Source organism: Photinus pyralis, unplaced genomic scaffold, assembly GCF_008802855.1.
Source record: "Photinus pyralis isolate 1611_PpyrPB1 unplaced genomic scaffold, Ppyr1.3 Ppyr1.4_LG9, whole genome shotgun sequence".
Lineage (NCBI taxonomy): Eukaryota > Metazoa > Arthropoda > Insecta > Coleoptera > Lampyridae > Photinus > Photinus pyralis.
This window is the reverse complement of record NW_022170878.1, coordinates 17932023-17958397: the sequence shown is the minus strand read 5'-3', so window position 1 is coordinate 17958397 and position 26375 is coordinate 17932023. Positions and strand designations below refer to the sequence as shown.

General features: G+C 38.4%; 2 protein-coding genes across 2 annotated transcripts; one reads left to right on the top strand and one right to left on the bottom strand.

Moving 5' to 3' along the window:
- Nucleotides 1–26375, bottom strand: LOC116181086. Its single transcript, XM_031501345.1, has 3 exons — nt 26318–26375; nt 404–520; nt 1–351 (listed from the first exon to the last, which is right to left on the bottom strand). Exons 2-3 carry the CDS (start codon nt 470–472, stop codon nt 1–3), a joined length of 420 nt encoding a protein of 139 aa, XP_031357205.1. The 5' UTR covers nt 473–520; nt 26318–26375.
- LOC116181085 lies at nt 17095–17659 on the top strand. Its single transcript, XM_031501344.1, has 2 exons — nt 17095–17202; nt 17247–17659. The coding sequence occupies exons 1-2, from the start codon at nt 17137–17139 to the stop codon at nt 17622–17624; spliced, it is 444 nt and encodes a 147-aa protein (XP_031357204.1). The 5' UTR covers nt 17095–17136; the 3' UTR covers nt 17625–17659.

Genomic DNA, 26375 nt, shown 5'->3' with positions numbered 1-26375 from the left:
TTAAAAGTAAGAATGTTTGTAGTGAGTTAAACAGTGAGACAATTCGTACGCTCGTTCGCACTGGTCCTCCATGGCCAGATAAGGTTCTCGGCAAAAATCTACCATTTCGTCTGTGTAAATTTCGACCTGTTGTACCAACGCGTTACCCTCGATGGTCCCGTCCTCGTTTATGAAACCGAAGGATTTGAAAAGGCAGTCGATGTAGCACTTAAACTCGTAACGCGTCGACATCCCAACCAGCTCGAAGAAATCGTGGACCTCTTCCGCCGTCGCTCCCGTCGATTGCAGACATTCGGGGTGCTCCATCTGCGAACGCGAACCCCACTTTTCGGCCGCGAGCAGAGGGCTGTCCTGGAGAGAGCACAAGCTTCACGGAGGAAACGATATCATGGTGAATACTTACAGTCGTGTCAAAGGCGAAAGCCATGCGCAGTGTTGTCGCGATGATCAGGAGTGGAAAGTAGAAAGTCATCTTTGGTACTATGCAACTGGGCGATTGGCTCGTCTTTTTATAATTTTCCTAAATGAAATAAATCATATTTAATAACCGAGTTTGTTTTTTTCCCACGAAATTAGTGGTAGTTTGTTAGAATTATGATCATAAATGTCACAATTGTGTTAGCTGACTGTAACAGGGAACGGTTGCGCAAGTATAAATTCGATTCTCTTAATAAAGATTTACTTGTTACGTTGTTTACTAAAAGTGAATTAATTATCTGGCCAGTAGGGATATCTGCTACAGTGTTTAGTTAGGAATTAGGCTTTTGCCCTTTTTGAGTAACGATGCAATTGCAATAAATGTATACAGAGTTGTTAATTTTTTCTAAGCAGAGTAAGAAAGTTTTTATTTCAGAAGCACGCCAACATTGAGGTTGCGTGTAATGCCTCTAGATATACCCGAGTATTCAAATACCTGAATATTTAGCAAATAAATATGAGCTAATATATTTTAGAGTTGAATTTTTTAAGGGTAGCTCACTTTTATTGAGATTTGAGGGTTTGCTCGTATTATTCTTCTAAACCCTTTAAAATACCAACCATTTTTAGGTGTAGAGTTTTACGAAGTATGCAGGGTGTTCCCATTAAAGGCCTAAAATGTTATTATTTTCGAATTGTTAAAGTCAATAGATACTCAATGAATTTGGTGACTTCTATTTTCTTCTTCTTCTACTCTCAATGGATATCGGATACGTCATGATCGTAGTCCGGAAAAATTATCAGCGCCAATCTGACGGGCGAAAACACAATATCAATGCTTTTTACGTGACCAAAACAACTGAATCAGAATTAAGTGACATGGAGCAGCGTAAGAAGCGAGAACTAAGCGATGATAGATGGCCTTTTTTGTGGAGAGCTTTCTTTTGAAATCGAAGAGGTTGGGGTGGAATAGAGAAAGGCTGTTTTTGGGGAAGTGGGCGTGATGCCATCAGCGATAAAACCACGTTTTGTCAAGTCGCGTTTGAGCCTTAGTAGAGCTTAAGTAAATTAAAGTTAGCGCAAAAGCCGCCCGTCAATCCAAAATCGGAGGGCTGTAAATAAATGAATTCGATAAAAATTTGTAGTGACAGATACCACTCGTACACCTGCGCATGCGCGATTCGTCCTTTTTATGGGGGTGGGGGGGGGGGGTTTTTTTACCCCAATGGTAACGTGCGGGTGGTAAAAAACGCGCAAATTATGAGTACGGACCTGTTGAATGTGGGGCATTCTGTAATAATCAGCGCCGGCTCTACATATTTTGCACCTATGGACCTTCAACCCCCCCCCCCCCCCCGCCCACCTCAAACCCCCCAAACCAATTACGTGACGTTATCAAGTCCCCCAAGCACGATCCTGAAATTGATAAAAATGGCTAGAGGGCACATTAATTAAGGGTTTTCGACAACAAAAATTGCGGGAGAAGCTCTAAATTTTCTACAATCTTAATACAAAGTTCACATAATTTCGTCGAAATGTGAGGTTATGTTACTCCCTATTTCATGATTACTTTTAAGTTGGTAAGAGTGTGCGTAACAACTTCAATTTCATAAGAGGTTATGTTATTTTTCCACTATAGTACTGTAGAATTATTTTCCAAATTTTTTGTCGCCCTCAAAATTTGCCGCTAGGGAACCGGGCCCACATGGCCCCCTACTAAATCCGGCCCTGGTAATAATGGCAACAGAATGCAAGAGAACAATAAGAAATCAGGTTCAAGTCAAATACAGTTAAAAAAATTAATAAAAACAAGATGCAGTGGAAAGTAAGATAAATCGATTTGGTACAAAAACAAGTCTACGGTTCAATTTAGACAAAATTACATATAGAGGGTGTCCTATTAATAAAGGTCACAGGCCATACTTATTAATTCGGTTGATGTATTGTTCCATCGGATCGTTCTTTAAACGTGTTGTATGATGAGGATTAAAGATTAAAGAAAATCTTTTTAAACACGTTTTTTATTTTTTACTGTTGCGGCTATCGATTTCGACCATATCAGGTCATCTTCAGGCCGAGCGTCATTTGGTGAAGTGAAAGTGCATGTGATATTTTGACGATGTTATATATTAGTTGTCAGGAATGAAAAATTTAGTGTACCAAAAGTGAGGTTGTGTATAAAATCGATAGCCGCAACAGTAAAAAACAAAAAACGTGTTTAAAAAGATTTTCTTTAATCCCAATCCTCATACTTATTAAACCGTTAATTGCACAAGATTGAGCAAAAAGATTTTGTTAACAAAAGAGCCAAATAGAAATCGCGGGAAATTATTTTCTAAAGTTATACAGTTTCTAGGTTTGCCGCCAGAGGGCACTTTTTTTAGCTGTTTATTTTGTCGTTTATTTTCCTTCTCTTGTGCTGGACCCTCAAGAGGCTTTCGCCCAATTACAGAGTGATCCACATAATGCTTTTTACAGGTGTCTCTGCAGAAGGTCGTAAATTGCTCTATACTACTACGGTATTTACATTACGAATTAGGAAAACTGCAGGAATGCCTAGCTTGGAGTTGCCGACAGAATGCTCGAAACTGATCTAGCAAATCTCTGTTACAGAGGAAAAATGACGTAATCTTTTCGAGAAATATGACAAGAACCTTCTAGAATAGTCGGTTGCGTTCGGAAGCGTTCGGGATTTTTCGAGAATATAGAAGCAAGTCGAATTGCGTTTTTCTTCAGCTAATCCAATGAAACACAACAATTACTTAAAGTGCATTTATTTAAGGAACAAAATAACCGTTGACAACTCAAAGTGGGTATTTCATTGGGGACGGACGGACGGTCACTCGGGCGCCACCGAGGTTTAATCAATCTTCATCTAAACCTTGAACAAAGGGGCGGTTTCGGCGGAACGGTGTTGAAAGCCTTCGGGTAATCTCGAGTGGAGAAACGGTTGTACCAGGGATAGGCACGAGCTGAGCAATATAATCGCGATGGTCACTTCCGGATTACCTAAAACAAAATATGGCCTACGGCCCTGACGGTAATTTTCCTAAGGGATGTAAAGCAACAAAGAACAAATTATTAGCGGTGTCTGGGAGAGAAACGAATCGGGAAACCTAAGTAAAAGAAAAGGTTAAGTGCAAAAAATGCCAAAACGGTTACGGTTTCGCAAATAAAATTAGGGCAATCAAATGACTTACGACAAGTAGAACGCAAAAAGGTCAAAATTACGGCACCTAAAAATGGCAAGTAAGATCCTTCAAAAATTGAGCGTTTACCTTATAAAGAAACCCCAATTTGTTAGGAGTGGAACAGGAAATTTCCAGGTTCACGCTGTCTTCGCTCTGGACGCTGTGCGCATTAATTCGGTTTTAATTAATTTCCTGGCTCCTGTTGGTGCTAAAATTCCAAGACGTACGGCAACCGCTTTGTTAATTAAGCGTGGAAAATTTGATACCAAAATCTTTTCGATCGGCACTCCTTTACTGTAACTCATTTCATTAGTGAATGTTAATTATACATACTTAAAAGGCCGAATGGAAGCTTATGCACACTTTCCATTAATTAATTTAGCTTATCTAATTATTTCAGGCACGCCGCTAACTGATAACGAGCAAAACAACCAACTCGGTTCAAAACTTGTTCTATCCTTGCTTTTACTTACTATGGGGAACTATAAACAATTAACGTCACTGATACTGAATACTGAAATATTAGTTGTCCCCCATCTTCACCATGACGAGAATTCCAAAATTACAACATGAACGGTCTAATTACGGCATCTCCTTGTCTCCATGGCACCGCGGAAGGTTCTCGAACTTGAGAGGTTTTTTATGCAACGAAGCCCAAACCAATCGTTACTATACAGAAAACGGCAAACTGAACTCAGAAACTCCGGATGTCTTTCCTTTTCGACGATACCAAACAGGATTCATTCATTCAATTATTTGGCTTTCAAAATAATGTCTCATTATTGCGTTATGTATACCGACAAATTTCCCATTTACCTTTCATATTAATAGGTAAAATATTTTTGCTGTACAATCCGAAGATATAAGATATATTCCATACTTTTCACTAATCCTGTATATAATATTTTGAGTTATGTAAGTGTAATTGTTATTTAAATCTTAGAGACACCATTTAAAAATCGATTAGTAACAATTATTTGAAAAATAATAATTTCCCTTGCGTGTTTTAATGTTCCTGAAGTCACCCTATACTAAAACTGCTGACACATGGAAAACCATTTCTTAAGAATTCTGTCTGAAAAACATTTTTGTGTCCTGTGGTTGGCCACAATTAATTCGAAATACAATTCTAGAAAAAACAAAAATGTCTCTCGCGTAATGAATTTTACTCTGCGCGGATAATTAATGCGCGATTTTGAAGCGCCTGCTACAACTGCAATAATACCAGATTTAGTTATGTTAGTTATGTTATATTAGTTATTATATACTGCTGTGTTTATTTCGTCTGGCAGAAATTTCAGAAATCTTAATTAAGATGGACAAGGGCGGTCTTCTTTTGTGTAATTAACATTTGTAGTTAAATTTTATTAATTTTTCGTTGGTCTAGGAAACGGCAAGGGGATTATTTTGTTATGCAAGAAAGCGGTCAAGGTTGTTTTTGTTTAGGTTTAACGTATAATTTCTGGGAATTGTTGGATCTTTATCTGTTATCAATTGTAAATGTTTAATTGACGAGTGGATGATATTTATGATTTTTTCTGTGTAGTTAAGAGAGATGAAATTTTATTTTTTTCCTAGAATTTAAGTTTGGATTTCTCTGATGTCTGATAAATTGATTTATACCAATTATTCACCCTCTATTTTTTGATCGTTGTCGACTGTGTATGATTGGTTGTTTTAATTTTCGGAAGAAGGGTTTCGCCGTAAATAGGACGTTAACAAGAAAAGCGTCACTTTCTGCCACAGTCAACGCAGAACTACCTTTCTTTAAAAATTTAAATCAGTTTTTTTTGCTACGTTCAGCACCGTTTTGTTAAAGTTACATCGATGATTATTTGTTTTGAATCCACATCCAGCATTGACAATTTCGTCTAATGTGAGATTGAAGTTTGAAGAAGATGCTGCAAGAAGAAGTGTTTGTCCCCGCCCCCATAAGTGTGTTTTCAACGTGACTCAGTTTGAAGTTGAGTTTTTTTATTGGAACGTCCTTGTCTGCCCGAGGAGAGGATGCTGCGATTACCCGGTCGTTAGTGGAAAGTGTGTTAATTGAAATTGTAATTGTTTTGTGTACTGTGTACGGTCTTTCTGGCGCACGAATCAGTGTACACAGCAATCCTTATAATTGAAATTCCATATCATTCTAGTTTATGACACCTGAATTTGTAACGATATCGTTCTTATAAAAAGAAATATGATGGTTTTCACTTTGCTAACACGCCAGAGGTGAGCTAACTGCGGCAGTCGCAGATAACCGCAAATTATTTGCGGCATTTTTACATTTTCGCCTATAACTCAAAAACGGTACGTTTTAAAAGAAAAACTATTCTATACAAAATTGTAGTCCACAAAATTATATACATTTAACATGTAACAACTAAATCTGTAGGACCAACCAGACCGCCGCCAGCGGCCGCGTCAAAACGGCTACTTTTCGTGCAACTCTTGGAAAATGCAAAAATAGTGCTCGGACATATCTATTTAATGTAATTTTTCATTTCTTATCACGTGGTGGTATTGGTTTTTCATTTACATGGACTTTTTTTTACTTTGAACAGTCACATGTGCTAACCGCAAATGCGGCAAAGCTTATTCAATGGAGCACAGCCACGGCACATCAGAAACAGAGAGAAAATACTCCAAAGAAACAAGCTGATAGCCAAAACAGGTAGACACTAAACCAAGTAAAAAGTAACGGCATATCGAGAAAGATTTTGCACGCAACAAATATTGTAACGGAAATGCTCCAGACATGACGTCGCCTTTGGCGCTCTGGAATTTTCTACGCGTATTCGAGAATGTACTGCACTTACATTGCTTGCGTGTATAAATGGTTGCGGACCGAACATCGCGGCAGTCTACTACCGAACGAGTACGTAAACATCGAGCGCGAAAATCTGATATAAATTGCGAAGTGTGAGTGATATAAATAATCGATATAAATTGTACGGATTTTATAGTGTTTTAGTTTTGTTTAATAAATATTGATATAAATCGAACCCGAATTTATAAATTACGTTACATTGGTGTCAGGTGTGGGATTAATTAAATTAATTAAAAGTAAGCTTAAATTAAGTGCTTCTGCTTGTGTATGCCTGTAACAAGATCTGCTGCAGCTAAAATGGAAGAAACGATGCTCAATTTGCTCCAGCAAATCCAAAATGGCCAACAGGTGTTGCAACGAGAAAATGAAGAAAATTCTAGAAATATTCAAGAGAAGTTGGAAGAAAATTCTAGAAATTTTGAAGAGAAGTTCGAGAAAATGGAAGAAAATTCTAGAAATATTCAAGAGAAGTTCGAGAAGTTGGAAGAAAATTCAAGAAAGATTAATGAAGAAAATTCTAGAAATATTCAAGAGAAGTTCGAGAAGTTGGAAGAAAATTCTAGAAAGATTAATGAAGAAAATTCTAGAAATATTCAAGAGAAGTTCGAAAAGATGGAGGAAAATTCTAGAAAGATTATCGAAGAAGTTGAAGAAAAAGTTGAAGATAGAATTACGGAAGTTTCCAAAACATTTAAAGCAACATTCGTTGAGATTGAGCACAAGTATGAAGAGCTGCGCGAGCAATTCTTGCGACTGACTACGGAAGAGCGTACTAGTAGTGCCCCAGATGAATTACTGATGGACCGTCTTCTTGAGGTGCCACAGCTTACTCATTACAAGAAGGTCGACCCAGAAACAAATACAAGAGTAGAAGGCGACGTTCAGCAAGCCCGAGTAAAGCCACCTACTTTTGATGGTAAGATTCCTTGGACCACGTACGTTCGACAATTTGAAGCAGCGGCTGCGGCAAATAAATGGACTCTTCAAGACAAAACTACAGCCCTGATTCTTGCTCTGAGAGGAGATGCTCTGGATGTGTTGCGCACCATCCCCGAGGATCAACAGAACTTCCAACAAATAGTAGCGCGACTTGAAATGCGATATGGCGATAAACACCTTCAGCAAGTTTACTATGCCCAAGTCAAGAACCGAATGCAGAAACCTGGAGAAAGTTTGCAGGAACTTGAAGCGGACATCGCTAGACTGATTCGATTGGCATACCCTACGGCATCGGAGAGCTTTCTTGATCAACTGGCTGTACAAACATTTATCGATGCCGTTCGTGATGGAGATGCTCAGCAGGCTTTGAGACTGGCTAGGCACGACAAAATTGAGAAAGCTTTGGCCCATGCGTTAGAATTCGAAGCCGCCAAGAAAGCTAGTCATGGAAGTGCGCGAGTACGTATGGTGGAACCTCGCAGTGACAGCCGGGTAAGAACCATCGAAGAGGAAGGTGGTTCTGAAAGTTTTGAAGAAAAGGTCAGTAAAGTAATACAGTCAGTCACTGGCAAAGAAACGTGAACCACGATGTTGGAATTGCGGCGAGATTGGACACGTTCGCCGCAACTGCCAAAAACCATTACAGCAGTCGGAAAACTAAGAAAGGTCGACAGGAAGGGGCTATCGTCGATCTGCAGAAACAAAGCCCCGATCTTCACTGTAAAGTTTACGTCGTCTGGAAAAGTTCTGAGTCTGTACATCGACGGCCGAGTTAATGGAGAAGACAGATCCTTGCTAGTAGACACAGGTGCAACAAGAACTATTGCAAGACCAGAGTTATTGAAGAATCATTCTCGGATCTCATATTCGACCGTGCAGTTAAAAACAGCAACTGGTGAAAGAATAAAAACGCACGGAGAAATACAAATGTCTGTCACCATCGGAAAGACCACCATCAATCACCAGGTGCTAATTGCTGATATTTCTGATCAATTCATCTTGGGGATGGATCTTCTTAAGAAACTCGGAGCTGTTTAGACGTGAAAAACGGCGTGTTAAAGGTCGGCGATGAAGAACTCCCTTTCCATGAAGACAAAGAAGATGTCATCCGCCTGTTAACCACTCATGATGTCATTATACCCGGACTTGAAAAAATTATAATGACCACTTTAGATGGATATTGTCGCCAGGGAAGCCTACGGATAGTCGAAGCACTAAACGCAAAGGAATTTCTAGTGGCTAGGGCTCTGGTAAAAGTTCAAAATGGCGTTCCGATTCGAATTTGGAATTTGAAAGATAGTCCTGTTAAGCTAAGCAAACGAACTGCAGTTGGACAGTGTGTGCCCATCTCGGCTATTCGCTCTGTGAAATCGGAAAATCTATCTAAAGGAAAGTATCCAAGAGAGCTGATAGATATGGTCATTAAAAACACTCCAGATTTGGACAATAGACAACAACAAAAGGTGAAAAATATGCTTGTGGAATTCCGAGATGTGTTCGCGGTAAACGACCAGGACAAGGGCAAGACAAGCATAGTCACCCATAAAATAAATACTGGCAATTCCCAACCGATTAGACAACAGTCAAGGCGACTCCCATTGGCTAAACGAGACGAAGCTGAGGAGATTATTAGAGACATGAGAAAACAAGGTGTCATCGAGCCATCGAATAGTCCTTGGTCATCACCGATAGTGCTTGTAAAGAAGAAGGATGGCTCCACAAGATTTTGCGTTGACTACCGTCTATTAAATTCGGTCACCAAGAAAGATAGCTATCCACTGCCAAGAATAGACGACACCTTGAACACTCTATCTGGAGCCCAATGGTTTTCCACACTCGACCTAAAGAGTGGTTATTGGCAAGTGGGGATGGAATCGACAGACCGAGAGAAGACCGCGTTTTCTATAGGCTCTGGACTTTGGCAATTCACAGTAATGCCTTTCGGATTGTGTAATGCCCCCGCGACGTTTGAGAGACTCATGGAAGCAGTTCTAAGGGGACTAACGTGGCAGACATGTCTGGTATATTTGGATGATGTAATTGTCGTAGGAAAAACTTTTGAAGAACACCTAAAGAACCTGAGAGAGGTGTTTGGACGACTACGAGATGCCAATTTAAAACTAAGTCCCAAGAAATGCTTTATGTTCCAAAAAGAAGTTAAATATTTGGGGCACATCGTATCTCGTGATGGTGTTACAGCTGACCCAGAGAAGATTATAGCGATTCAAGAGTGGCCGATTTCTGAGAACAAGCACGAGATTCGAAGTTTCCTCGGTTTGTGCACCTATTATAGACGATTCGTGAAAGGATTTGCCAACATTGCCAAACCATTAATAAAGTTGACAGAAGAGGGCAAGTTCCTGATAAGGACAGATCATGCAGCGCTAAAGTGGCTCTTGCAGTTCCGAAACCCAGAAGGACAGGTGGCAAGATGGTTAGAACGTCTTCAGGAATATGACTACGACATTGAACACAGGGCTGGAAAAGTTCACAATAATGCAGACGCTTTGTCAAGAAGACCGTGCAAGGACAACTGCACACATTTTCTAAAATAGAAGACAAGATTGGCCATCTGCGACGAACAACTGTAGAGAGTGAGGAATGGAAGCCAAGCGAAATCAAAACGGCCCAAGAAAACCACCCAAGTATAAAAACTGTTCTGAATTGGATGCGCCACGGACAAAGACCAGACTGGCAAGACATTAGTGCCACAAGTCCTGAAGTAAAGAGTTATTGGGGCCAATGGAATAGCCTGACTCTGAAAGACAACCTGTTGTATAGGGCCCTTGAAAGTGAAGATGGCACCGAATCGACGCTGCAATTAGTAGTACCTCGAAGCAAAGTGTCGGAAGTATTGCGAAAATTGCATGACGGCGCTTCCGGAGGACACTTTGGTATTACGAAAACGTTGCAAAGGGTACGTGAGCGATTCTATTGGGTCAACCGTAAAGAAGATGTCCGGCGATGGTGTCAAAAATGTGAGTTATGTGCTACTGGAAACGGACCAGTTTCCAAGAAGAAGGCACCCATGAGGCAGTATAATGTTGGTAGTCCGATGGAACGAGTTGCTATCGATATCGCAGGACCGTTTCCCGAGACAGATGGCGGAAATAAATATATCCTAGTGGCTATGGATTATTTCACAAAGTGGACTGAAGCTTACGCTATTCCAAACCAAGAGGCAGCAACAGTTGCAGAAGTGGTAAATGAGTTCTTTACACGTTTTGGTGTTCCTATAGAGATCCATTCAGACCAAGGAAGGAACTTTGAATCGGCTTTGTTCCAAGATGTTTGTCGATTGGTAGGAGCCAATAAAACAAGAACAACACCTTTGCATCCTCAGTCAGATGGAATGGTTGAGAGAATGAATCGAACGATGGGTAAATATCTGTCAAAAGTCGTGGCAGAACATCAGAAAAATTGGGACCAGTACCTCCACCTGTTCCTTATGGCATATCGATCAGCCGTTAACGAGACCACAGGTCAGACTCCTGCCTGCCTTATGTTGGGTCGTGAACTACGCCTTCCATGTGACCTCGAGTTTGGGCGTAAACCCCATGAAGAATATGTCGCAGGTGAAAATTATGTTGACCAACTAAGGGCGAAGATGAACGACATTCACGACTTGGCTAGAAGTCATATTCCGATTGCCAGCGATCGCATGAAAAATCAATACAACCTCCGCTCGGCCAATGAAACTTTTGAAGCTGGAGATCTGGTATGGCTGCACAATCCACAGAGACGAAGAAGTCTTTCTCCCAAGCTACAAAGACAATGGGAAGGTCCGTATGAGGTGATCAAGAAAATAAATGACGTGATATATCGTATCAGAATGAACCACCGGAAACCGAAAGTTGTCCACATTAATCGACTCGCACGATATGCCGGATCCAACAACAACGAAGAAGTTAGAGGTATTCGAGTCTCGAGAAGAGGAACGCAGCTTTGGGATCGAGCCAAACTTTAACGATTTTATGTCAAATTACGCCCAGCGGAAGAAAGCTCGATTTGGCGTTACTCAGGAAACTTGTCAAAATATTTTTGAGCTTCCGGTTAACGTTTCCATCGCCCATTGTGTCGTTGAAGACCTTCGCATGGGTAGAGGTATAGCTTCCGTATTCCGGAAAAGATTTGGAAGAATAGACGAGTTGATAAAGCAAAGACCACGAGTGGGTAAAGTACTGCGCTTAGAAGATAGTCAACGCTCTTTGTTCTACTTGGTTTCAAAGAAAACGTCAGAAGGCAAACCCACCTATGAAAACCTCTGGTCTGCTTTAAAAAGCTTAAAGAAACTCATGGCATACTATGACATAAATAGCTTGGCGATCCCGAAGATTGGATGTGGTTTAGATGGGTTGGACTGGAAAATAGTGCGAACCATGATCGAAGTGATTTTTAGAAACACTAGCGTTCGAATTACAGTATGCTGCTTCAACCCACAGGTGACGACCCTCCGCAAAACTGTGGACTGTTACTTTTTCAAGAAAGGTGTTTGTCGAGCAGGCTCTGACTGCAGATTCCGACACGAGGCATTAAAAAGTAATAAGTTTCTGAACGAGACGTCCAGAATTAAGAAGGGGGCAGTGTAACGGAAATGCTGCAGACATGACGTCGCCTTTGGCGTTCTGGAATTTTCTACGCGTATTCGAGAATGTACTGGACTTACATTGCTTGCGTGTATAAAGGGTTGCGGACCGAACATCGCGGCAGTCTACTACCGAAAGAGATCGAGTACGTAAACATCGAGCGCGAAAATCTGATATAAATTGCGAAGTGTGAGTGATATAAATAATCGATATAAATTGTACGGATTTTATAGTGTTTTAGTTCTGTTTAATAAATATTGACATAAATCGAACCCGAATTTATAAATCACGTTACAATATCATGGCCAGATCGGCTCTGAAGGAAAGAAGTACAGGGAGTGTGTATGCAGAAATGAAAAGAAGATCACGACCTCTAGTGGCGAACCAAAGAACTAAGGAAATAAGAAATCTACTATAGAAATAACTGACATCTAAACTAAACGGGTTTACAAAGGAAATACCTAGATAGAGCGAGAATACTAAATTTAAATTAGAGCATCGAGTGAAAAATATAAAGAGGCGCAAATCAATTAATTTAGATGAAGCTTATTCCGACATGCTTCAGTACATCGGCGATTTCGTAGAGAGTAGTCGATTACCGCAGTTGTAGTAGCGTACGTGTTGTTGAGCGACGTTTAAGCATCAGAGTCGCAAAGTCTAACACTAACATTGACACCCCTTCCCTCCCGGAGAAAGTGGCCATGATTGCGTCTTCCAACATCAGTTGGAAAATGTGCTAAATACTATGTTGTGCCATTAACAAAAAATAGAAAATATTTAGGAATAGTAAATTTATTAAATTAAAACAGGTTGCAAGCTGTGCAAACACATATCGCATTCACAGACCTCATTACGTTCTTCGGCCTGATAATTGTCATTACGACTAATTATACAGGAAAATTGGGTAACTATTTTATCACAAAATTCTATTGTAATTGAGACCAAATAAATTCATAAACAGTGAGTGAGTTAAGTGCGCCTTATGTGGCTAATCTCGGTCGGATTATTTGGATTGTTAAGAAAAGTACTTTAAGTAATTTTAAGGTTTCTTATTTTACTCGTTGCCCGCCTGCGTCCGTGTAATATGTCCAAACAAGCTTTATAAGCTTTTTTTTGTTTAATTGTGCTTTGGAATAAATTCGATTGATGTATTGTTCCATCGTTCTTTAATCGTGTTGTATGATGAGGATTGGGAATTAAAGAAAATCTTTTTTAAACACGTTTTTTATTACTATGAGGTTGTGTATAAGTATAACTTATACACAACCTCACTTTTATTACACTTAATTTTTCATTCCTGACAACTAATATAATATATAACATCGTTAAAATATTACATGCATCTTCACTTCACCAAATGACGCTCGGCCTGAAGATGACCTGATAAGGTCGAAATCGATAGCCGCAATAGTAATAAAAAACGTCTTTAAAAAAGATTTTTTCCCAATCCTGTGTAATAAATGTTTGTCAATCAATTAATTGTGTTTATTCGAATCCATTGTGCCACCCGGATAGAGTTTTTCATGTCAATTTCTTTCGTGGCCACCAAGTCTCTCAAATTGAGAAATTTTAAGTCAATATTAGAATTTTTCTTTTAGCAGATGCCGGATGTGTACGAGGAGAGATGATAAAATTATGTTTCAATTTTGATTTGTTTTGACCTAGCTGGACGGGTGTTTTGTGAGTGGTGTAGTGACCACATACCATTGCACACAGCAATGTATAGCAAAATAACAACCTTTGAACAAAAACCGTCAAGCCGTTACCTAGGAAAACGGCCAACGCACAATGTACAGGGTGAGTCAACGATTGGGCGGAGTAACTTAATGCCTTGAAGATAAGGTTTTTCGATAGAGTGCTTTTGTATTATGATATGGTTGAATATTCTCCACATTTAAAAAATATTTGGAATTATACAGGGTGCGCCCATAGAGTAGGGCGCCAAAATGGTACATTTTTTTAATAGAATCCCTATATTTGAATGCATTTTTGAATTCTACGTGTAATTGTACGTTTTTTTTATTATATGGTTAATATCCGAAAAGCTAGTAGTTTTAAAGATAATTCGATTGTAAGAAAAATTGGGCATTGCAAGCGTCAGTATATTGTCAAAATTATTACTTAAATTTTGATTCCAGGTTTTATATCTTTTATCCTGGGTTAAGTATAAGTGAAATAAATACATTTACTAAGAAACATTAAAATAATCGCTTACAGGGTGTTCTAGATCCAAAATTACAAAACTTCATATTAAAATTTTTTTTTTAAATAGAACACCCTGTATATTTTTCTGTCATCTTTTAACTCCTCCAAAAACCTTCAACTTTTGATAATAATGTCCTATACCTATCTCTGATAGTTTTCGAAATATCTTGGTTTTCCTGGTTTTTATATTCTAATCTTAAATAAGTTATACATATGTAATTTACATAATAGTGAGGTGGCTATGCAAAAAAGCCAATTTTTATCTATCTCGTCCAAAACGAAAGTCATATCGATTAATTTATTTTTCAAACAATTTATTTTAAGTCCAAAAACTGGAGAATAAGTAAAAACATTTGACTACAAAGCAAATTTAATTTAACCCCTAATGTCATCCAGTCAGTGATATTAATTTTCTTTTTTTTTTCATATTCACCTCTTTATTATGTGAATTAGAACTTATTTCAGATTAAAATATAAAAAGTAGAAAACCAAGATATTTGTTTATGGTTTTACTATCAAATTTATTCTCCATTTTTTAGACTTAAATGAATTATTCGAAAAATGAATTAATAAATACGTTTTTAGCTTTAGACCAAACAGATAAAAATTGCCTTTTTTTGAATGGCCACCTCGTTATTATGTAAAATACATATAACTTATTTAAGATTAGAATATAAAAACCAAGAAAACCATATTTTGAAAAATATCAGAGATAGGTATAGGATATTATTATCAAAAGTTGAAGGTTTTTGGAGGCGCTAAAAGATGACAGAAAAATATACAGGGTGTTCCATTTAAATTAATTAATTTATGATCGGATTTATGGCTCAGTGGTAAGAGCATTGGGTTATAAATCCGAAGGTCGGGTGTTTGAACCTGGGTTGAGGTGAATTTTTCATCTGTGGCGGAGATGGAAATTACCTTAGGCCAGTTCCGAGCATTCTACCGGCTACTCCGAATTAGGTTTTCGTGCAGTTTTCCTAATTCGTAAGGTAAATACCGGAGTAGTATAGACCATCTTAAGACCTTCTGCAGAGGCACCTCTAAATAGCATTATGCGGGTCACTCTGTAATTGGGCGCATGTCTGTTGAGGGCCCAAAACAAGAGAGGAATAATAAAATAAAAAATAAAATAAAATAAAATAAAAAAAGTGAGATTTTTTAATATGAAGTTTTGCAACTTTGGACCTACCAAAAATACCCTGTAAGCTATTTTTTAATGTTTCATAGTAGATGTATTTATTTGACTTTTACTTAACCCAGGAGAAAAGATATAAAACCTGGAATCAAAATTTAAGTAATAATTTTCACAATATACTGGCGCTTGAAAATGCCCAATTTTTCTTAAAAATCGAATTATCTTTAAAACGACTAGCTTTTCGGATATTTACCATATAACAAAAAAGACGTACAATTATACGTAGAATTCCAAAATGCATTCAAATACAGGGGGTTCTATTTAAAAAAATGTACCATTTTCTTGCCCTACTTTGTGGGCGCACCCTGTATAATTCCAAATATTTTTAAAATGTGAAGAATATTCAACCATATCATAATACAAAAGCACTCTATCGAAAAATCTTTCCTTCAAGGCATTAAGTTACTCCGCGCAATCGTTGACTTACCCTGTACATAGGTACGTACTTACGTACACACAGACGGAAAATTTTATTCTTTAAAATTCCCTTAAAATGATCTCAAATGTTTGTTGAAATTTTGTCCACAAAACGGCGATCGCAATTATATCCACCTAGCTCAAGAGAGTCATGCGAAAAATTTGAATTGCCCATTGACGGGATGAGTACCGGACTTGAAATAGTAGCACAATATTAGGACAAAATTTTGAAAATATCCATGTTGACACTACAACGCGAAATTGTGAGGTGAGTGTTATCAGAAAAAAAATGAATTACTCATTAACGTGATGAGCACAAAATTTGAAATTAGCAGCACAAATTAGCACAAAATGAGCACAAAATTATGAGATGCTTGGAACTTAATTCCTTTCAGGTCGACACTCCAACTTCACGCACCCGAGTCCTGTAGAACGTGGTCTGTGATTGTCAGTAATTTAGAATTTACTGTTCATTACCGTTTTTGTTTCTTTAACATTTCTATTGATAGTTTTTTGAATACACTAGGAAGGATTACATAATCTAAGATTTTTTGCCTCATTTGATTTGAATATGGAAGATTTAGTTAAACAGGTAGGTACCCGCGTTTATTATATTGCTAGAAAATTAAACATGCCCCGAGGAATTGCTGTTGGGTTTAAGCTCCGTTTTGGTCTCCCAAGGGAAATATTATACTTGCAGCGTTCACGGATGGGAAAGACGTGTTTTCTGAAGGATCAGGGAAGATTACAACGGCGCAGAAGTCTTTTGGTATACGTTTTTAAGCGTTCAAGGTTTTTAGACTTTAAGGGCACTTTCTTGATCTACAATTTTGAAAAAGCGGCGGTGCTGATTGAGGAGCTTTGGGGACCTACTCTGTGTACCCGGAACGGATACAAGAAAACAGGGCAATCCATCATACTATCTGCGTAGATTTTTCGCAAGAAAAAATTAATGGACAATTTACAATCGGATTGTGCAAGAAACACAAGAAGGTAATAACGGAGTGTTTCTCACGTACTTTTTATATTGAACGCTAATGTTGTTTTCGTTAGTTTCGCCGGACCTTGACGTTTGTTAATGCTGATAGAGTTGATGTTAACTGAAGCAGAACCTTTCGCATAAATTTATATACAGTCGGAAAACTAACCAACCCTCCATTTCGATCTTCACACCCCCCAAAGTCCCCTACTGACTGATCATGGAACACTTGCATGAGCATTCCTCCAACCACCTCATTTGAGGAATTTGATGGAATGGACGTGGGCACACCCTGTACATGATTGTATTAGCAATAAACCTTGAGGCACGTGTAGTGCGAACTGTATAAAACAGCGCTCAGGGGATTCTCCAGTGAGTGAACGATGACTCTCAAACTATTGCTGATAGTGGCAGTGACAGTTCCAGCGGTGCTGTCTTTTCACGATAACGTAAGTGACTCAATCCAACCCTCACCGTCAATTCTGCATTTTAGGACACAACGTTGGAAATTTACGCCAGATGGAAGGCTCGGCTCGCCAAGGAGCATCCCGAGTGCACCCAAGCGACGGGCGCAACCGAGGGGGAAGTGAATCAATTCTTTGACCTGCTTCTGCTCTCCCCGACGAGCACGTTTAAGTGTTTCCTCAACTGCATGTACGAGGGATTTAACTTTTTCACAGACGATCGGAGCATCGACATCGACGAGCTTATCAGGGACGTGGAGCACGTGACCGATCACATGGTCGATGTCTGTGTGGGAAAGTACGACAAGGCGACCGAAAAATGCGAAAAAGCGTACGAACTTGCTTTCTGTCTTACGCATTACAACAATATTTACAAAGTGCAATTGGCTGATGATTCTGATAGTTGATCAAATAAAGTTAATTGGTGGTTGAGGTTTTTCTATTTAATGTTTTATTTCTGTGAATGGCTGTGTAAGGTGCGATCCTTGAAAACACAGTAGATGCATAACCCGAGTCCATTTCCTTCTGCAGAAGCGTTTTTCTTCAATGTCTATTATTAGACAGATTCGATTTCTACGGCTAAAATGATTGAAAAGATCTGTTCCACATGAAGATGTGGGTGGTGAGCTATTGTATGAGTCATCTATCTTTGGATCCGGGGATGGTGGTGGTAGGTGCCTTTAGCCTGCAGTGAAGTGCTAGTTTTCCATGGATTTATGTGTAGAGATGGTAGGACGCTTTCACCTGAAGCACAGTAGGGAAGGAACGTAAAATAAAACACTGAAATTGTAAAAAGTTCGTTTTATAATGATCGCAATTATTATTGATTGTAAAAGCTCGCAAATTTAAGTCAAAATAAACTTTGAAAATGGTAGTTCACCAAATAAAAGTAGAAATAGGCTGGGAAAAAAAAGAACTCACCAATAAAAAAACCAGTCAAATTAATATCAAATTGTGTTGTAAAATTAATTGTTTGTAATGATGTGAATGCGTAACATAAAATTATAACATCACAAAAAGTAGCAGGTATACTTAAAGAGGTAACATACAGATTAAAAACAAGTTTTGGGAATTATGGGTCAGGTAAGCAGGTACCAAGATTCTAAGAAATGTGGATGTGACTCATCTTTGGTGCAATGAACTCTTTTTGTTAAAAGCAAGATGAAAAATTACATGGCCTTGTAGGCAAATTTAACTCAAAACAACATATGTGGAAAGTATTGAATCGCCACTCATTTATCGCACATAGATTCTTCTTTCTTCTAGATTCTAAACTGAAGAGCTTTAATTAGCATAATCTCGCGCCTGCAAGATAGGTAGCCCGCCCCTGGTTTCGGGGTTTCGAGCCTACAGTTGAATGTCAAAGACAAGCACGGAATTAGGTGTCGTAACTCAATTTTGACTACAGTTTTTACCACCCCCGTCAGTACATACATCAAACGAATCGATAATTTCCACATATTAAAATAAAATGATTAAGACTTATAATGAATGTTACTTCACGGATAAGACCAAGTAATCAACATCAATAACCATAAATTAAGCAAGCATTACACCAAAAACGTAAACAATTACAAACAATAGCATAACGGTATCACATATGTGATTCTGCATTGCGGTTAAATCAAGTATATTTCAAAATCAAAGATTGAAACACACAAAAAATATAAAATGCGGGATACAAAACACAACATTTGTGGAGCGACGCGTTCACGGTCGCAAATCAAGACAATATGGCGCAAAACGCTTTCCCCTCCTAAAAATTGCGTGGTTGCTTTCAAAAATGTGTGCATCGTCGTAAGTTGTATATTCAGGGTGAAACCTCTCACATATAAGATTGCGATGATTCAGAAGTGAAGAAAATCCTCAAGAACCAGAAGATCCGTAGAATCAGGATCATCGAAAATATACCAGGAAAATATACAATATGCAGTTGACCAGGGCGATCCCGAAAATTAATAAACTGTATCCAGAAGATCTAGAAGAGGCAGAAAATTTAGAAGACCTAAAAGAACCAGGTGATTTCAGATATCTAAAAAATTCAAACTATGCGGGAAACCAGTAGGATTCCAAATATTCAAAAGAGCCGAAAGCTTACTAGATTTAAAGTATCTGAAATATTATATTATCCAAGAAATCCATAATCCATAGAATGCTTGAAATACGTAGAGGACTCAGAAGTCTGGGGAGATATAACGCAAAAGGTAGACGACCCACAAAACTTAGGAGATCTTAAATATCTCAAAAGTTCAGACGAATTTTGAGAAGCTAGAGGATCAAGTGCTTCTAAATGCAATCCAGGAAATAAAAGATGCAGGAGGTAAGGAGACCTTGCGAATGTATACTTAGAAGACCCAAAAGATCTAGCGTGTCTGGAATAATCAAAAGATTCAGGATGTCCTAAAGATCTAGAGGATTAAGAAGATATAATTAAGGATCGGAAGTGGAAAACCATAAAAAAGACCTAGCCGAAAGTGCAAGATCAGAAAGTGGAGAACCGAAACTAGTGATTTGGAACCCGCTATTGTTAACCAGAATATGTAGGCCAGAAATCAAATACCATAAATCGAGTTTCGGAAATCTTTCCATGTTTCTTTATTAATATTCAACATCCCCTGTAGATATGATATCAGAGGGTACCTTAACTTGACGCAAAAGGTCTAGAACCAGAAGATCTCAAAAACCTAGGCGATCGTGGACATCGTGAAGATTGGGAATATCTAGGAGACAGAAAATCCAATAGACGATCTGGAATATTCGAAAGATGACGAAGGATCATGAAGAAGATACCAGATGTCCAAAGAAGAAAAGAAAAAAGGAAATTCGGGAAATACATTAAGACATTGAAGTATAAACAAATAGATCATAAGATACAAAAGGTCTACAAACTACAGAGAATCCAGAAGATCTGTTAAATCTAGAATCACGTGATTTCGTTTCTTAATTGAAATGCACTGAGTAGATAATTTGAATGATATAAGATCTAGGGTCCAGAGTAACTAAAGGACCTTCAGGGTTTATAAAATCCAGCAGAGGTATACGAAAGACAAAGTTCCTGAAAATACTGCCAAAAATAGGTCTAGAGTAGAAGATCTATAAGATTCAGGTAATCTGAGATGTCGAAAAGAGGAAGATAGGAAGATATTGGTAATAAAAAAAATGAAATTAAAAATCCAGAAACTATACACCATTTTTGTAAGGGCTTTAAAAAACCAAAGATTCTAGATGGTTTAGAAGGTCAACCAATCTAGAAAGTTGCAAAAATCTAGAAGACGCATAAACTCAGATCACTTAGAAGATCTTTGAAGGCATTGACAATCCAGTTTCTATAAGATCTAGGGTCCAGAGCACCTAAAGGAGTCTATAAAAGGTGTCTATAAAATCCAGTAGGTATACAAAAGACAAAGTTCCTGAAAATACTGCGAAAAATAGGTCTAGAGTACAAGATCTACAAGGTTCAAATAATCTAAGAGCTCGAAAAGGTCTAGGAAGTTAGGACGATATTGGTAGTAAACAAAAATGAAATTAAAAACCAGAAACTATAGACCATTTTTGTAAGGGCTTCAAAAAACCAAAGATCCTAGATGGTCTAAAAGGTCAACCAATCTAGAAGGTCTCAAAAATCTAGAAGACGCATAAAATCAGTACACTTAGAAGATCTAGAAGGCATTGAAGGTCCAGAAGGCGCAGAAGATCCTGAATACTTGTATAATTTGAAAGGTCCAGAGGGTTCATAAATCACAAAAATCCATCGATTATGAAAAACCAGGAACCAAAATAGATCTTGAAGAACCGATCCAGAGGATCTAGGAGATCAAGACGATTCAGAAGATTTAAGAAATCATGAAGATCCATCATAAGTTCAATCCAGAACAACCGGGTAATCCAGAGGTACAGACAATACGGCAGACGTGTAAAATCTGTGAAGATCCAGAACACTTTGAACACAAGATTCAAAATGAATGATTTATTTTAGAAATTTGAATGCACGTAATAGAAAAATTAAGTGAGTGCATTTAGCATATTGAAGATCCAAAGTATTTAAAGGTGCTTAGAGGTCTATATAATCTAGGAGGTACAGAATGTACAGAAGGCATAGGTCTTGAAGGTACCGGTTTAAGATATCTAGAAGATCCACGAGTTCAAGAAGTCCAGAATATCTAGGAAGTTAGGAAGGTGACTCAAATCTTTAAGATGCGGAAATTCTCGAACCTTCAGAAAACTTAGCAGATTTAGATTTAGGGGGTTCGTTGGTGGATGAAAAATAAACTATTTTTATATGAGAATATCAAGTACCAGAAATTAATGATTGTGAATTTCCGGGACCAGGACACAGGAAATCAAGTGACTAGAAGTTTGAGTAAGGAAACCGAAAACTCACGACCAAGGAAGAAATCGTGGGAAGACGCCGACCTACAACTGTAAACAACCAGAAACCGTAAGCTATGGGCAGACGGTAGAAAACAGAAAATAGAACCAAGGGATAAAAACAACATCACAAACCTGAAACCAGACAACCGACACCATAAATTAATCTTCTGCTTTCTAGATTAAGCACCTTATTAATATCCAACAAAGTTCTAGGTACGTGGTCTAGAAGGTCAAAAATCCATAAGGTCCCAAAAATCGAGAAAATCCGAAAAAAAATTCAGAAGATCGATTCAGAAAACCCGGAAGATCTAGCAGACTCAAGAAATCCAAAATACTCAGAAGATAGCCTTCGAAGAACCGCGAGATCCAGAGGATCCAAGAGATCAAAATAATTCAAAAGTTTGAAAATCCTCAGGATCCAGACGATCAATCCAGAGTAACCGGGTAATTCAAAAGAAAGGGTACATACAATACGCCAGACCTATAAATCCCGAAAGATCTAAAGCTTCCAGCGGGTCTGAAAAAACCAGAAGACTTTTAAATATCTAGAAAATTTAGAGAATCCAGAAGATCTGAAAGGCTTTTTTTCAGAAATTTGAATGTAGGGAATAGATAAATTGAGTGATTCTCTGTGGGATCTTGAGGATTCAAAGGGATTTCAAACTCCAAAAAATCCAGAAGGTATAGAATCTACAGAAAACATAGATTTTGAGAGTATGGCAGACTTTGGAAATATAGCTCTAGGATATCTATAGGACCAAAAAGATCTAGAAAGTCAAGAAGAACTTGAAAGTTAGGAAGATGCACGAAATAAAGATGTGAAGGTCAAAATCTATAAGATGCGGAAATGCTAGAACCTGCAAAAAATTTTGCATTTTGCGTTAGTGGATGAAAAATGGCATTTGATTTTTTTTATATGTATGTGATAACGACAGAGACCAAGGACTGTGAATTTCAGAGATCAGGACAAAGTAATTGCCGGTAACTAGAAACTTGAGAACAAAAATCGAAACTCGAGACCAAGAGAGAACAACGGGAAAAGCGGACCTACAACTGTATACCAAAAAGCAGAAACCATGAACTATGGGCAGACGCTAGAGACCAGAAAATAGCGCCCAGAAGTTAAAACAACGGAAACTGGAGACCAGAAACCAAGGATGAGCAGCCTGAAGTCACAAACCAGACGCTAAAAACCAGAAACCCGAAACCATAACCAGGACGTAGTAACTAGAGGTCGGGAACACCAAAAGAGGCAGAAGATCCTGAGAAACCCAGAGGTCTAAGAGACCCGAGAGATCTAAACCATCAAGAAAGGATGCTTAAGAAGTGAAAACCAAGAAGAGCCAAGAAATTCAACAAAGCTTGAAGATCTTGACGATCAATCCAAAACAGATGTAGGTTCAGTAGGCGGTTCAGAAGGTCCGAAAGACCCAGACAATCTACAAAATCAAAAACATCTAGCAGATTGGGCTAGATCCACCAAGAGATTCAGAAGATTCCAGAGATTCGGATAATCCATAACATACAGAAGAGCCTTCGAGCATTTCGTCGTTGGTTTCTCGGCACTCAGAGTGGTTCTCTTCATCATCGTTTACAAAAGTTCCACAAACTGACTATCTACTAGGTTCTTGATTTTTTATTTATCCCCTGGTAGATCTGGAGATTTCGGTATTGAAACCGAGAGCTTGTGCTCGTGGAACTGGTCGTACCAACGTCCAAGCCCTATTTTATGCTTGGGTCGTGTATCTTCGGTGTTGACACGTTGAGACAGACATCATCCACGACCGCTGCATTCGCTTGCTTGTTTTTCAGACAGGTTTGCTTTGTGTCCTGGCTTTTTACATTTAAAACAACGAATTGTTACCTTTTTATTTTGTTGTTAATCGTTGTCATCTTTTCGTCACTGATTCTTCGACCTACAGTTTTCATTTAAAAACATGGCGCGTCGCTTTTCTCTTCGATTTTTATACGGAGAGCATCACTGGCCTCGGCAGATCGTCGCAGCGTTTTTACGAATTAATAGCACTATTTTTGATTGAAAGAATATGATATTTACATTTTCGAAATCAGAAAAAAATTCTTTATCAAATGGCACAAAAAGTAAAAATTACTTCCACGACGAAACGTCAAACTTAAAACTAGCATCTTGTAGAGGGAAAAAAGTGGCCGTAATAATGTGCCATTTATTTCAAAATATTTTTTTTAAATAACTTCAGTAAAAAATAAAAACGATTTTGCAAAATTTCGTTTTTTTCCGGATATCCCCGAAAGCAGTCGGAATTTTTTCAGTTTCAAAACTGCATTTTTTAAGCATCAAAATACGCAACGTTGTCAAATTTAAACTACCTACCTATCTGATACAGTTCTCGAGATCCCCATGGTGGTCTTCGAATTTGAATCACCCTGTATAAAAGTCTCACACGGAGAAAATGGAAATCAAATATAACAATGTCTTAAACTGATACACTGTAAAAAACAATTGTACGTGCATTTTTTTTTATTGTTCAGAATAGACAAATTAACACATGTACCGCTTCATAGCGAACATGAACGAAAATATGTTTGACAATAACAGGCGATATCAAGAAACGTACTGCAGAATGCGAGCGCTTCTTCGGGCCTAAAAATTTTGTTCCGTTTTGTGAAAAACCGAGCGCGTAACGGAAATTCGGGTTTCCTTAAAACGGTACGCGGATCGAGTTTGTTTAGTTCAAAAATTAGGTTCCGTTTCAGAGATTCCACACGAGAGAAGTGAGAAAGCGACTCATCCCTACGATCCCTACAATACCACGAACTGTAGTTGTATAGGAGAGAAAATGAACCATGCGTAAGGTTGTGTAGTCCATGTATCGTAAAAGTGGGAAAGCTTCTTTTATTTTCCGTCATCCTTAATATATATATTTCGCTTTGTCAACAAGCATTTTCGGTCCCAGCGGGGTCAAAATAGGGGAAAAAGACAGGCCGCAAAAATTTAATATACAACGCCCGATACAGACAGTGTTGCAATAGGGGTAGTATACTCTAAAGTCACTAAATATAGAAAGTACCGCAATCCATTGGGCTCGTGTGTTAGAGAGAGAGAACGAATGATTTTTGCCCAAAAATGGCGGAAGTTACCAGATTCTAGTAACTTTAATGTTAGGGATTGTTTCACCTGTTTGTAGATATCTGTATTATATTTGTTATAAAAAATTACAGCTATTCAGATTTTATTTGTCAATTTTTTTAAGTTGGCAGCAAATTTGCCCAAAAATGGCGGATGATTGCGGTACTTTCTATATCTAGTGACTTTAGTATACCCACTACATCAACGACCCCTATTGACCAATTACTAAAAAAAATGTTTCGGTAGTTATTTGTAACAGGTTGTCTAATGTTTTTGTCGTAATTTTTTACTAACAAGGTGAACAATACTTGGACGTAAAGGCAAAATTAAAAGAAAAACCATTTTGAGGGTCAAACTCCGGTTGTACCCGTGGTCGGCCAACCTCGGGTGAAACTTCAACCTGCGATTGGGTCCTCTTGCGTTTGATAAACACTTGCGTAGTTGGCCTACCCGTGGTTGAGATTTGTTTCCTAAAATATCGGAGAGTGCTAGAAAGAAACTTATCATCATGCCACCAGTCTTAATGACCCACGTGGGAGCGAAAATATCTAGGCGCCCTTTCCCTTCTGTCCTTGTTCTCGTCTGATGTGTCGCTGTCTTCTCCCAAGAATCGTCCTTCCCTCGGTGCCACTAAAAACTGGCACGTTGCGGGATTCGAACTCACAATCTTTGAGGTTACAGTCCGAGCCTTAAACCTCTACACCAAACTGACTATACCACCGAAACACGATGCGGCGATTGACGCACAACCACTGGTTGGGAACTTCAACCGTAATCACGACCTACCCCCTACTCAAGAGCACCGCCACCGTTACATTCATAGCAAAACGGCAGACGTTTGGCGGTACTGAGAGGTTCCACCCTGTATATACCATTTTTTTATTTTTGCAATGTAATTTATTTCGACTTAAATTTCCGAGCTTTTACAATCAATAATAATTGCGATCATTATTAAACAAACTTTTCACAATTTCAGTGCTTCATTTTACGTTCCTTTAGGTCATAGCGTTATTTACAACTAACGTAAGGTGGTCCTGCCTTAGATGTTTGATCACCACTTTTCAAATTTAAGCGGGATCTTGTTTAGTTTTGGAGGGAATAGTCATTCGGGTGGCTATTTTTAAACGTTGCCGGGTTGACTTTATTTCCGTGTTCTTGAACCTGGGGGGTTAAATACACTACAGTACTTTCGAATTCGGGTAGCAGTCGCTGTTAAAACTGGCGGCTATTTTTATACACAATTGGGAAAGGAAATTGAACAAAAACGCATAATTTTGTGCGTAAGAAACGGCGAGAACGTGTAAAACATATTATGCACGCAACCAGGCTGTGCCAGGAAAACCTTCTTCTGAGCAAAAACCCTGGCATAGCCCACAGAAATGCACGAACTAAATTATCAAAAACAAGAAAAGCAATAGAAAATTCACAAAGCATTTCAGATTGTGTAACAGATCGCGAATTTCAAGTTTCCAAGAACATTATATTTTTTCCAAAAACATTAACGTACGTTGCAGCTGATTGTTGAACGTCGCAAGGGCGATACACTTTCGCCTAAAACCGTTCACTAGCTATTATGTTGACTTCGTTCAACACAACGATTAAAATTAGAACTAAGTTGCTTACTTTTTCTTGGTAAACCCGATGGCATTTTTGGGTTATTCAAGCTTTGGCACCAGTGAAC